Source organism: Esox lucius, chromosome 4, assembly GCF_011004845.1.
Source record: "Esox lucius isolate fEsoLuc1 chromosome 4, fEsoLuc1.pri, whole genome shotgun sequence".
NCBI classification, from domain to species: domain Eukaryota; kingdom Metazoa; phylum Chordata; class Actinopteri; order Esociformes; family Esocidae; genus Esox; species Esox lucius.
Genome location: NC_047572.1, coordinates 18,620,001 through 18,633,259, shown reverse-complemented (window position 1 = coordinate 18,633,259; position 13,259 = coordinate 18,620,001). Strand labels below are relative to the sequence as shown.

The window sequence follows — 13,259 nt, the reverse complement described above, 5'->3', positions numbered from 1 at the left end:
AGCGGCCGGTCTGATGTTCCAAGATTTTCTCCAAGTTTTCCCATGTCACCCTGTTTCTCTGCCCACTACACTGGCTCCCAGTTGAAACTCGAATACTCTTCAAGGCCATGGTTCTTGTCCACGAAGCAACAAGAGGAGCATCTCCTCCCTCCATCTCCATCTTGTATTGCTCGACACGTTCACTAAATTAGTAATGAATTCTAAACCCACAAATTGTCAACTAGACCCGATTCCAACAAAATTACTTAAGGAGCTATTTCCGGTGCTAGGTCAGCCAATGTTGAACATAATCAATTGCTCCCTTTCCTCCGGATGTGTACCAAACTCACTAAAAACAACGATAAATGAAGCCTCTTCTAAAAAAAAAATCTAATCTGGATCCAGACATATTAAACAATTATAGGCCAATATCAAACCTCCCGTTCCTCCCAAAAATCTTAGAAAAATGTGTTTCCCAACAACTGAATGCCTTCCAGAAGACAAATAACATGAAATGCTCCAGTCTGGTTTCAGACCCCATCATAGCACTGAGACTGTGCTCGTGATGATAACAAATTAACTTCTAATGGCATCAGACAAAGGTTCCACATCCATCCTGTCGCTTCTTGTTCTTAGTGCTGCATTTGACACTATTGATCACTCCCTTCTCTTAGAGAGACTGGAAACCCATATAATGCAATGTGAACATGTTCTACCCTGGTTTAAATCTTATTTGAAAAATATCAGTTCGTATGTGTGGATGGCATATCCTCTGACAAATCAAAGATATATTTTGGTGTTGCTCAAGGCTCGGTTTTGTTCCCATTATTGTTCTCACTATATATGCTACCTCTGGGTGATGTAATCCAGAATCACAATGTCAATTTTCACTGTTATGCTGATGACACAGTTATATAATTCGATGAAGCATGGAGAAGCCCTAAAATTAGCTACTTTGGAAGCATGCGTTTCAGATATTGGGAAGTGGATGACAGAGAACTTCTTGCTTTTAAACTCAAGAAAAACAGAAATGCTTGTTTTAGGACCCAAGAAACAAAGAGCTTTGTTGGCATATCTCACTGTGAACCTCGAAGGCTGCATGGTTGTATCCCAAAAATCTGTAAGAATCCTCGGCGTAACCCTCGACCCTGACCTCTCCTTTGATGAACATATAAAATATATCTCAAGAGTTGCTTATTTTCATCTACGAAACATTTAAAAAATCAGAAACCTGTATCAAAAACTGATGCAGAAAAAATAATCCATGCTTTTGTTACTTCTAGATTAGATTACTGCAATGCTCTTCTTTCCGGTTACCCTGATAAATCAATAAATAAACTTAAATTAGTGCTGCACATGGCTGCTAGAATCCTAACTAGAACAAAAAAATGTAACACATTACTCCAGTACTAGCCTCTTTACACTGGCTGCCTGTTAAGGCTGATTTTAAGGTTTTATTGGTAACCTATAAGTCAATACATGGACTTTCTCCTACTTACCTCATTGAAATGATCCAGCCATACATACCTACACGTAACCTCAGATCGCAAGATTTAGGCCTTTTAATTGTACCTAGAATTTCTTAACCAACAGCCGGAGGCCGGGCCTTCTCTCATAGAGCTCCACTACTGTGGAATGATTTGCCAATTAAGGTTAGAAATGCAAACTTTCAAGTGTCTACTTAAGACTCATCTTTTTAGCATGGTCTATGATTAAGTGTAGTCTGGTCCAGGGGTGTGAAGGTGATCAGAAAGGCTTGATACTGTCCACCCTTGCTGTCTTGCCAGGTGGGCTCTCATCACCACTGGGATGCCCTCCTTATAATGCCATTCGTGGGTGGAATAACTGTCTTGTTGTCTCTGTGTTGCGAACATTGTGCAATTGGGCTGAAGTCTGCTGGCAATACTCAGCCCTCATTCAAGGTGGTTGCGGTTGGTGGGAGTCGCTTTGATTGATGCTTGGTAATGTAGGTGGATTGATTTCCTGCCTGTTGGGCCCTGTCCAGGGCCTCCCCTGGATAGGGCCACAGTATCACTGGACCCCCCTGTCCCAGCCCCAAGGTCTTATGCTGCTATATTATTGTGCCGGAGGAGTAGGGTCAGTTCTCCTTCTCCACTATAAATCCTTGTAGATTTAAGGAATGCATTTTCAAAATTTTCCCTGCCTCCTGCCCTGTTTTAAACTTAGGAGGACATGAGTTATTGGCCCACACTTCCGGAGTACCAGGCTTGTCCAAAGTCCAAAGTCCTCCTGGTTGTGTTGCAGATCAAGACGATACGTGACGATTTCGCGTTGTCCCTGTCCTTGTCCATCTGGTCATGCTCCCAACCTGGACTAGGTTTAAATAGACTCTGGACAGCATTTATTAATTTTTACAATTTGTACTCTTAATATGTTCACCCGGCACAGCCAGAAAAGGACTGGTCACCCCTCTGAGCCTGGTTCCTCTCAAGGTTTCATCCAAAATTTCTGATTTCATGGGGAGTTCTTCCTAGCCACTGAAATTCAACAATACTTTTGTTTGCTGCTTGGGGTTTAAGGCCGGGTGTTGTGTAAAAGAACTTTGTTACAACTGCTGATGTAAAAAGGGCTTTATGAATACATTTGATTGATTGATTGATTGATTGAAGAGGCATATGGCAACTCTAAAGGAGTCACAGTCTTCCATAGCTGAGCTAGAAGACACTGTTCATACTGTAGCAATAACCCAGGTGCTTCACAACAGTGGTCTTTATGGGAGATGTACTGGTAAGAGCTTCATGATATCAACTGGTAAGGGCAAGGAAAATGCAGTTAATGCATGGCCAAGAATGTAATTACTGAAAAGAACTTACATCAGATCTATTGTTTGTGGAGGAAGATTATATGGTCTGTTAAGACCAAAATAAAGCTAGTTGGTATCAACTCTAGGCACTTTGTTTGAAGCAAGCTTAACACCACACATCATGCTGAGAACATTATCTCTAACGTGAAGCATGGTGCTGGCAGCATCATGCTATGGGAATGCTTCACTGTGTTAGGGCCTGTAAAGCTTGTGAAGATAGAGGACAAAATGGATACAGCAAAGTACAGAGAAATCCTGTAACCAAACTTACTGAAGTCTGTAAGACACCTGGGACAGCAGGACAATTCTCCTAAAACATGAAGCCAAAGCTACAATGGAGTGACTTAAAAAGGTCAATGTTCTTGAGAGGCCCAGTCAAAGCCTGGAGCTCAATCCAACTGACAACATGTGGAAAGAGATGAAAATTGCTGTCGAATGAAATCCATTTTGATTTCATGTTGTAACACAATAAAATCTGGAAAAATCCAAGGTGAGTGGAAACTTTTGAGAGACATTTAAGATATGAAATCAGCTCCTTTTTTTTTTTTTTTTTACAGAGGCTCACCATGGGTATAGTCTTTATATAAAACTGTTCTAAAGGAATTGAAGCAATTTGTCAAATAGATCTGAACTACTATCTACAACAAATAATGCATTTGGAACGTTAACGTTCACTGCTAGATAGAAATTGAGTGGGCTTGCCCGTCAATAAAGTAGCCATTTTCTGTCTTTCAGATATATTTTGGCCTGACATTTCTAAAACAATCGAATTATCCATCTCAATAGTCATCTTATAAATATTTTGAATTGGATCTGGATGACCTCAGATTCAGTTGTTTTTTAAGTTCCAAGAAAATGTGTTTCTAATTGGCTTGTTGAAAAAACATTAATTATGGATTACAGTTTCTCTTGGCCCATATACTTCTTTCTGGGTGAGGAATCAGTTAAAGTCAAATAAAAAAAATCTAAGATTCTTATAGAAAAGCTATGAATTACATCATCAGAGCAGCCCCACAACAGTGGCAGCTGGAAATATTTACTGTTGAGGTGGTGGGCCGGCGTCAGCCAGGCCAGAGTACATGCCAGAGGAATTTAATATCAGGAGGAAGCAGCAGGTCACTCAACAGCTGGAATTCTGCCAAGAAACAACTGGAGGCCTTTGTGTAAAAAAAAAGAAAGTGTTAAAGCAAAAACCTGCTGGGATCTCTTTAATGAACCTTTACTCTGAAATAAAAAAAAAATCTACATGTTATGTTATATTATTGTAATACGTACTATTATATTATATTAATATATGTCTAGACATCCTGTATATGAATAAATATAGTGTTTACAAATATGATAGTGACAGAGGGAAAGAATAAAATTAAGACAGAAAGAGACAGATAGAAACAGACTGTGCAGTAGGTGGCAGCATTGTGCTACCACTTAACACTCAGGCCAGCAAAAAGTCTAGGCCTGAAGTGACAATATCTTATATATTGCAATATCTTTCTCCCAGGTAAATCCATGAAACACTTCAAATCATACTTTATTTGTCTTGTGTCTTAAATTAAGTGCCTAAAAATGTGTAAAATGGGAAGAAAAGAGTTGCACAAAGTAATCGTACATGTTATTAAAATAATATATATGAAAATACAACGCTTGAGAGACCATAACAAAACATTAAACCTCAAGTTTTGCTAGCTAATTGAAAACCAAAAATAATATGATGGTTATGACTGTGCTGGTGAAGCATTGTATAATCAAGAGTCTGTGGAGTTTTCTTTTTCTTCTACCTATAGGCTGAGTTTCAGTTTTAAACATGGTGGACGCACATTCATTTTAAATACCTAATTGATAAAGATCAAAATCTACCACACAACCAAAGTTAAAAGTTGAAGGTGCTGAAAAACATCCTGTCAGATGCGAATGACCCCATTTATGAAGGACGCGATGTGGACTATATTTAGGCAGTAAGGCACAAGAGGGTGTGGTACATGGCCACTATAATATGGCTAAAAGCTGTTCTATTCTGGCAATATACCACTTACCCTCGAAGTATTATTATATATTAATGAATTATTATTACTATTATTGCTGTTATCAGGTGGTTACCAACACAAATATGACAGTAAAAAGTTGTGACGCCATACCCTTGTTATACGTCCCATACACAACAGCTTTCAACAAGTTAGGATTCAGAATTCAAATCAGATTTCATAATTCGTATCACGCTAATGTGATAAATAACCATATTGACACTAATATAAGATTAATAATGAATAAATAAATAAATAACTCGATACACCTGCTCTTGCTATACATTAATAATAACTGTAATAATAATTGTCCGACCTGTCAGTATGTTAGCAGGCGCGTGATCAGTCCGTTCATCTGTTATTATGCGTGGCGAGAGAAATTTGGGCGGTCACTTGCTGTAGGCGGCGTCGCGACTTACCTCACCGACAGGGGCTTCTATGCAAACTGAGCCTAAGCAAATACAGATGAACCTCACAGCACATTCACAAAAAATGCTGGCAATTTTGGATGGCTCCAGAAAACGCTCGAAATTCACGGGAGCAACACGCGCCTGCACATGCGGTCTATTCTTAATTTTTGTTCCATATATATTCTGTGTAGTAGCGTAGGGTCAACGCTGGTTGATGAATATCTTCGTGGAATAAGTAATTGTGAATTGCATTGAAGGATATTTTCTATTGATTAAGTGATAATATAATTGTATTACAGTTTACTTTTGCGCAATATTGTTATCATATGATATTGAGTTTATGAGGCATTACTTTTAAATAGTGTATATCATATCCTATATAGTCGGCGACTAGAAATGAGGAATCCACATCTACTGAGCGATGGCTGGAAGACAATCAATGCAAAGGATGCGACTGGGAATAAAAAGTTTAAACGGAAAGGTCGGGACCCAAAACGTGTCACAAGCGAAGAAGTCAAAAGTTTCCAACATGATTCAAGAATGGACGACGATTCTATGGGGGAATTGATGGAAGAGACATGTAGAAACATTGTCCAAAAAAGCCTGCAGGGCCCTGGTACAGTTCTGTCTGTGGAAAAATCCATAGTTCCATCTGGAAACCCGAATACTGCTATTGACATGAGGATAAATGCTTTATTATTACCATCAACAGATACTGGGAAGCTCCCATCGTCACAGTCACAGCCTTTATCCGAGTCAACATCAACAAGCAGAGACTCTTTTCAGAACACATTTCCACTGGTTACAAGTTATGACCGTCAACAATCATTTGGGTCTGACCACACATTACAGTCCCGAATCGTTCTTTGTCAGCGCTCGGAGAGGTCTCTCTCCTCAGCCTCTCTGGCGTCTTATATCAATACCAGCGACCCGGCAGAATCGCCAAGGAAACGGCTGGGAGAAACGTCTGGCGTCGTCACTGAGATCAAAGCCGTTCAGCAGACACGGAGGCTACTGGCGAATGCCAGGGAGAGGACCCGGGTGCATACCATCAGTGCAGCCTTTGAGGCGCTGCGAAAGCAGGTATTTCCACAAAATTCACAAAACACACATTCTGTACGATAAACCCTCTTGATGTACAGAAGGGCATGTTTATGCGTAAGAGCCAAGGCTATCATGTTGCCTGTGGTGTATGACTACTGAATGGAGTTAGGGAAGGTTTGACAGTGAATTCCACCATATTCATAATGAATTCTTGGTCTGTTTTATGTAAGAACGATTAAATAGGTATATATGTCACTAGTACACCATTTGACAAATTTACTTTACATTCCAATAACGACATACTTAAGATATTAAAAAGAACAATGCAAAAGACATACTGTTGAATGGTCACTGATTCTTTTTCTGGGCTACAGTACATGTACAATTATTTGTCTAGCCCCCATAATATGCTTCCATTGTAGGTCTATGTGGTCTTTTCTTGTAATTTACATGCAACCAAAATATTAGTGCAAATCCACATGCATGGGAGGGAAAATTGTTCACAATGACAAAGCACCTCATATTCCTTCAAAAAGGCCTGATACTATATGGTAAACTATGAAATATCAATGTCAACTACAACTAACTCAAAGTTTACCAAATCCAAAATTAACTATTTTTCCTTTGAAACCAAAATCAGGAAGCTGTTGCTGTGTGAGTCTCTTTACATGTCATCACCAGCTGTTTTGGCACTTAGAAATGGGGGGAAACTGTCACATGACACCATTTGACACCACCAACAGTATACTTCAGTAGCCTAACTGAAGACCTCCTTAACCTCTCTCATATCACTAGATGTAGCTCACTAAACTGCACATTTCAGATTTAATCGATCAATGACAACTGTGGGCGGTCTTGTGCACCAGTATCACACACATTCATTCTTTAAATTAAAAAACCTTCCATAACCCAAGCTGTTCTTTAGGTGCTAAATCCCTTGTTTAAAAAGACACATATGTAATTTTATGTGAGGCCACACTATTCAATTCCATAGAAAAGGATGAACTTCGGTTTAGTCATGTATATAGTATAAGACCTCACTAACCTAACCCAACTTTAATCATATACAGGTGCCGTGCTACTCCTACGGACAGAAGTTGTCCAAGCTGGCTATATTAAGAATTGCCTGCAATTACATCCTGTCACTGGCTCAGCTTGCAGACCTGGATTACACCCCAGACCATGGCAACATGAGCTTCAGAGAGTGCGTGGAGCAGTGCACCCGCACCCTGCAGGCTGAGGGGCGCTCCAAGAAGAGAAAGGTAAGTTGGGAAGACAAGGTGGATGGGATGCAATATATAGGCTACTGCCTGACAGTGAGGTGGCCTGAGATCCTATCATGTGCATGTCTTCTAAGGCCTCATGCAGCCTTGTGTGGAAAGTACTAATGCACATAGACTACGTTTTAGGAAAATTGATGGTGTGTTTGTCTTAGCTTTCTTAAGATGAATGCCCTAATTGTATGTCACTTTGGGTAATTAATGTAGCTAAAGGGCAAAAATATAAATGGAGATTGAGACAGCATATGATAAGAGATTAGGAAGGCCTTTAAAGCGTCAGTAATGGAATGCAAAGGCAAAGCGAGCTTATTACAATGTTTATTACAATATATTTAAGAGCAACCAACCATGTGAGACCAATAAAAGAAATGTTAATGGATATTTAACTTTAAAATAAACATTGTTACATACATTGTCATATCCTACTACATCTATAACACATATTTGAATGACGGATGAATTGATAATATCAAAACAGGGAAAATATTCCTTTTATCAGGAAGCTCCAACCTTCATTTTCATGGTTTCTGTTAGAAAACATAGGGCAGTTTGATTGTGTGACTGACTGAGGGACGGTATCTCTTGCAATAAAGATAAAGAAATGGGAAAGAATTCACTCTCCAATTAAGAGGGGCATTCCTTTGCCTAATAAGGATCCCATTAAATTAAATCATCATCAAGTTGTGATTGAAAGGGAACTGGGTGTTCCGCCAGTTTTTCATCCAGAACAGAAGAAAAACTGCCTCGGGTGAATAAAAGGGGTGATTGATGCCATTGTGTGCAGTTTTATGACACTGGGAGTCATGTAAACTGAGGCTGAACTTCCTCTAGCTCTCCTGGATCCACACGTCTCCATGGCCTCCATTAATCAACATGGTTCTTATTGCTTGAATGAGACCCAAACATGGAGAATGTTAATTTATACATTAACACCGTTCTATCAATTGGGATACTTTTCCCTCTGTTCTTCTTTTGTTGCCTGTCAGTCTTCTCTGTCACTTCAGTTATCACATTTATGCTATAAATTCATCTTTCATGTTCTGAGACCATAAAAATCTATACTTTATTTTTTGACCAACTTGCAATTTAGTAATGCTTGGAAAGTATGTCCAAACGTTATGAATTTAATGTCCCAAGAAAAGATTCCTGCAACTTTTCACTTTCACAAAAATAACAGAGTTGTTTTCAAATATTTTGACTATCCCTGGTTATCATGATTTGATTAGTTGGTTATTCAATAAAGTATTCATCAAGTAAATATATTTTAAAGTACCATTCTCTGCAAAATGCTAATTTATCTGAGCACTACGTTTTTAATTCTTCAAGAGAATACCCCACTATAAAACCATAAAGTAAAAATACATACAAAGAAAAGTAATACCAACTATTCAGCTTTTTAAAACAATTCCGTGTTTTGTGTGGCCTCCTATTTAATGCGAAACAGAAGAAATCACTTTGGTAGACACTCATGGAATATTTCCAAAGTAGGCCTTTTTCCAAACTTCTTGCAGGATTTGCCATAACTCTTATTTTGACTTTGGCAGATTTTTTTCCTTATTCCTGTCCTAGTAATCTCACACAGCTTTAATATTATTGAGGTCAGGGCTCTGGCAAGTCTAATACTGAGAGTTCCATATCAGTACCGTAGGTCTTAAACGTCTTTACTGTGTTTGGGGTCAGTATTGTGCAAAAAGGTAATGTTTTTGCCGATCATTAAAAAATTGCCATTTCTTGTAAACCACCTTCTTACTGACCTTTAAGTACTGTTCTTTCGATGCGCTGTGCTTTGTGTTTTCAACTTGCCTAATTTTTTCATGCCATCTCACAAGATATCAATTACCGTTTGGAGAACACAGACAAATATTTTTAGCTTTTATTGTATTCATGCTTATATGTATTACATCTATTACATAGTGTTTTTATGATAAAAATCTAAAATATTCTCTACTCAGATAAATATCTTTCAATAAATGTTTTATGTGGGCTAAGACTTTTTCTAAGTTTGACTCAAAGATCAAAAAAAGGTTTATAAAAAAAAAAAAAAAGATTTCTAAATACTTTAGCATTTAACATTTTCTAAAATCAGGACATGATAAATTGTGTTCATAGATTATAAATCCAAATTAATAATATGCATGTAATTTCTCCCTGGACTCTGAATGCTTTGCTCCATGCAGCTCTCTCCCTCACTGTGAGCTAATGTGTTTCCCTAGCATAAGCGCATTCACAAGGAAACTAACTGAGCTGCTTTTTTTTTCCTGGCAGTCCCAGACACCAGATGTTCGTAACGCTAGTTGGGAAGTCCTGCTGGCGCCACTCAGGGCAGAGGGCAGGGTGAAGGCACGCGAGCTGGAGCCCAGAGAACTCACTCGCTGCAGGAATTGGCACATTCCCCAGCGCGGTGCTGGCACATTCCCCAGCTCTCCCCTGGCCATCTGTTCCAAAAAAACACTTTGAAATAAAAAAAAAAAAAAGAAAACCCACTGATCATCACTCTCTCAGGATACAGCACTGAGCAGCAGCTGTTACAGAGGCCGGGGGAAAGAGAAGGAGGGAGCGGGAGGGGTGGGAGTGAGAGAGAGGGCTCAGTGTAAGAAAGAAATCCCTTTGTCAGAGAGAGCCAGTATGTCTAAGGGGTTTAAGGGGAAACATTCGGGGGGGGGGGGGGGGGGGGGTTCACTGCATACTGATTAAAGACAGTTAGAACTTATTCCTGCGCTTGTTTAAAGCTCTGAACTCTGCTCTGAATTCACGTATTGTCTATTGGTTGGAACTCTTTTCCAAAAAGATAAACATTTCATATATCAACATGTAAGCAAGATTCACATGTAAACTGGAATACTCCAGATTTTGATCATTAACACTAAGGAGTTAAGTTTTAAACAACAAGTCTGCGACAAACAAACATCATCCAGTCATAAATGAAAAATTATTTTGACATGTTCCCTTGCCCTCAATGAGGAGGTAAAGAGGGGAAAGAGAAATCTGTGTCTTCATAGAAACAATAAGAAAAATGTTTTGGTTGGTTTACATCCAATGCTTTAAAGAGGGCCAAAGAATTTGGTTGTGTTCCACTCAATTCTCCGCTGCATCTCATCTGACCAAAAAAAATAAAGTTCAGTTACTGTATTTACATTGACAACTCGGCACTGTGAAATCATCAGATATGCATGCTTCAACAGTTCTATTTGTGAATTTCCTGCCTCTCCATAGCCACCCATGGGAGATTGTGTTTTCATGTTCTTAATACATGTTTTTATGTATTTTATAGGAATAGACGTTCACAGCGTCAGTGGAGTGAGCCAAACCTCTTGACAAGCCCCTTGAACAAAAGGAACTCTTCACACCTCTGTTCTGGAGGTTTGGGTGGCAAGTCCTTATAGACTACAACCAGGCACTTATACATGATGGACCTAATATCATAGGCCTACTTGATACCTGTTGAACTTGCAGATCAAGAATCTCCAGTTGTGGATGTATTTCTGCACGATCGTGACTTGGAATTAATATCCTTTGGTTGATATTTGCAGTTAAAAGTGGGAGACAGCATAGAATGTTTTTATGCAAAGTGTGCTTGGTGGATGACACCGGATTGTTCAATTATGACAGTTGAAAGCAGGGACTGCAGTGATAACATAACAGTGATTATAATAGTTTTATTCAACTATAAATCCCAATGACCTTATAATTATAAAAGTATTTTTCTTGATTGTATGATTGGTAATTCCTGTTCATGAGCGCTTATTTAAAGCATTCATAACATATTGATTGCTACTTGAAGTAATACGACAGTAATAGTATTTTATTCATCCAATGTTTTTGTCTTGAATTATTCTGCGCTACCTGTGCTTAGTTTTTAACAGATTACCATTTGTCTTCCATTTCCCTTTCGTTCAACAATTCTCAGCTGTGTGCTTACAAAGTACATTTTAACCAGAAATAAAGCAAATGTTAATATTTATTTTATTTAATATCCAATAATTCTAAATTACTGCCAACAGATCTCACACACAAGAGACCGTAAATCTTCAAAACCGCTACTGAGAGAGCATTTACAAACATGCAGTTTTCCACAAAACAGTTGTAATTATCCAGATAACAGATAATGCATGATAACAAGTAATTTCGTTTTCTATCTTTAAGCTTCCTTGAGTGTGTGTGTCTCTTTCGGTCTTGATGAGCTTAAGTGTTATTATGTGCTCACTGTTAATCATAGACTGGAACAAGTCTCTTTTGGGCAAGAGTAATAGAAAATGCATCTCATGCGGACTTGTTCGGATCCCCACTGTTGGTGGTCCAATCATTATCTTCCAGAAGTCCATTCGTACAGAATTTGGAGACTGTTAGAATACATTTGATGGAAAATGTTATAAGCTATTTTTTATAGGATGTTGCATCCAGTGGTGCAATGGTCAACAGAGAAGAGTGAATTATATTGTTCAGCATTCAACATCAACATATTTAAGTATTTTCTACACTTCAGCGGGTACCTCACATTAACTGGTTAAGATGTCTGATAAGGACAGAAGTCACATATTTAATGCAGATGTATTCTAAGGAATTCAATTAATGAAAATGTAAGAAAGAGCATGAGTGAAGCATTATATATATATTATATATCTTCAGAGGATTATTCTAAATTAACAGAAATCAGGAAAACCTGGATATTAAACTATTTTTAAACCTTAAAGTTAGATCTCACTGTATGAGCAACCCATTTTCTTCATGCGGCGTTAAGCTTTGGAAGCTGGAACACGTTCAGGATTTTACAGTCCTTCAAATTGGGTCTGGAGCCGGAGAGGAAACACTAGTATCCTGTATATACAACTTCTGTCTGTCTGTAAAAAAAAAAGAGGCAGAGCAAATGGAAAGCAAGCTGTGGTGGCCAGGAATCAGTCTCATCTGAAGGCAGGCGTTCTCCTGTTGCCTTCTACCAAGGTTTGAAAAATAAGTAAGTTTTTCATGTACAATCGATTTTTACGGTATTGCGCTCCTCTGAAAGCCTACAGGGTGAACTATATTGTGAATATTCACATCATGATAATACACTATGTAAAATACAAAATAAGTGTAGTAAAAAGAGGATATGTTTACTCATTTGGAACCCTAGGGGAAACTTGATCTGGGCTAAGATCCTAAACCCACAAATCAATTCTAATCTTAGCCATCATATACAATACAATGTACATTTCACGAGAACAGGAGCTTGGGCTGATGATATGTTAAATCAACTACAGTACTTTTCAATTAATCTATTGTAAGAAAACCATTATTGCATTGGAAGTTTGAACTACTCTGCATTTCTATTAAGGCAAATCAAAAGGGTTCAAATCCTCAATTTGTCATATCCAATTGTATCTATCGCCATGTAACATTGAAAGAACTCCCAGCAGATTGAGGAAAGTTGAAAATCAAGTCTTCCTCCAAGGTGTCCACTACAAGCAATTCTGCTTTTTCCCCCACACAAACCAAAAAGATTCATAGGTTAACATGTGTCCAGGCACATATACTCATCTGACTATCTCAGCTTATCAAGTGGCCGGGCTCAAATCTTGACTGTAGTTTCTGATGTTCCATGACAAATGTATTAACAACACACGATATTGTATGCCCTTAAAGTAGGTTTTAGTTTGGTAAGAATTGTAAGTTAAAGGGGCACTGTAGAATCCTGCCTCTAATGCTTACAAGACTGAATTTAAAT

General features: G+C 38.4%; 1 protein-coding gene across 2 annotated transcripts; it reads left to right on the top strand.

Moving 5' to 3' along the window:
• Positions 1-5,232: 5,232 nt before the first annotated feature.
• On the top strand, positions 5,233-11,524 carry atoh8 (atonal bHLH transcription factor 8). Of its 2 annotated transcripts, none has more exons than XM_010898601.4 (3): positions 5,233-6,317; positions 7,349-7,540; positions 10,830-11,524. In XM_010898601.4, exons 1-3 carry the CDS (start codon positions 5,631-5,633, stop codon positions 10,833-10,835), a joined length of 885 nt encoding a protein of 294 aa, XP_010896903.1. In that variant the 5' UTR covers positions 5,233-5,630; the 3' UTR covers positions 10,836-11,524. The 2 variants fall into 2 exon arrangements, with proteins under 2 accessions (XP_010896903.1, XP_019901287.1); XM_020045728.3 differs by lacking the exon at positions 10,830-11,524 and adding an exon at positions 9,824-10,041.
• The last annotated feature ends 1,735 nt before the right edge of the window (positions 11,525-13,259 follow it).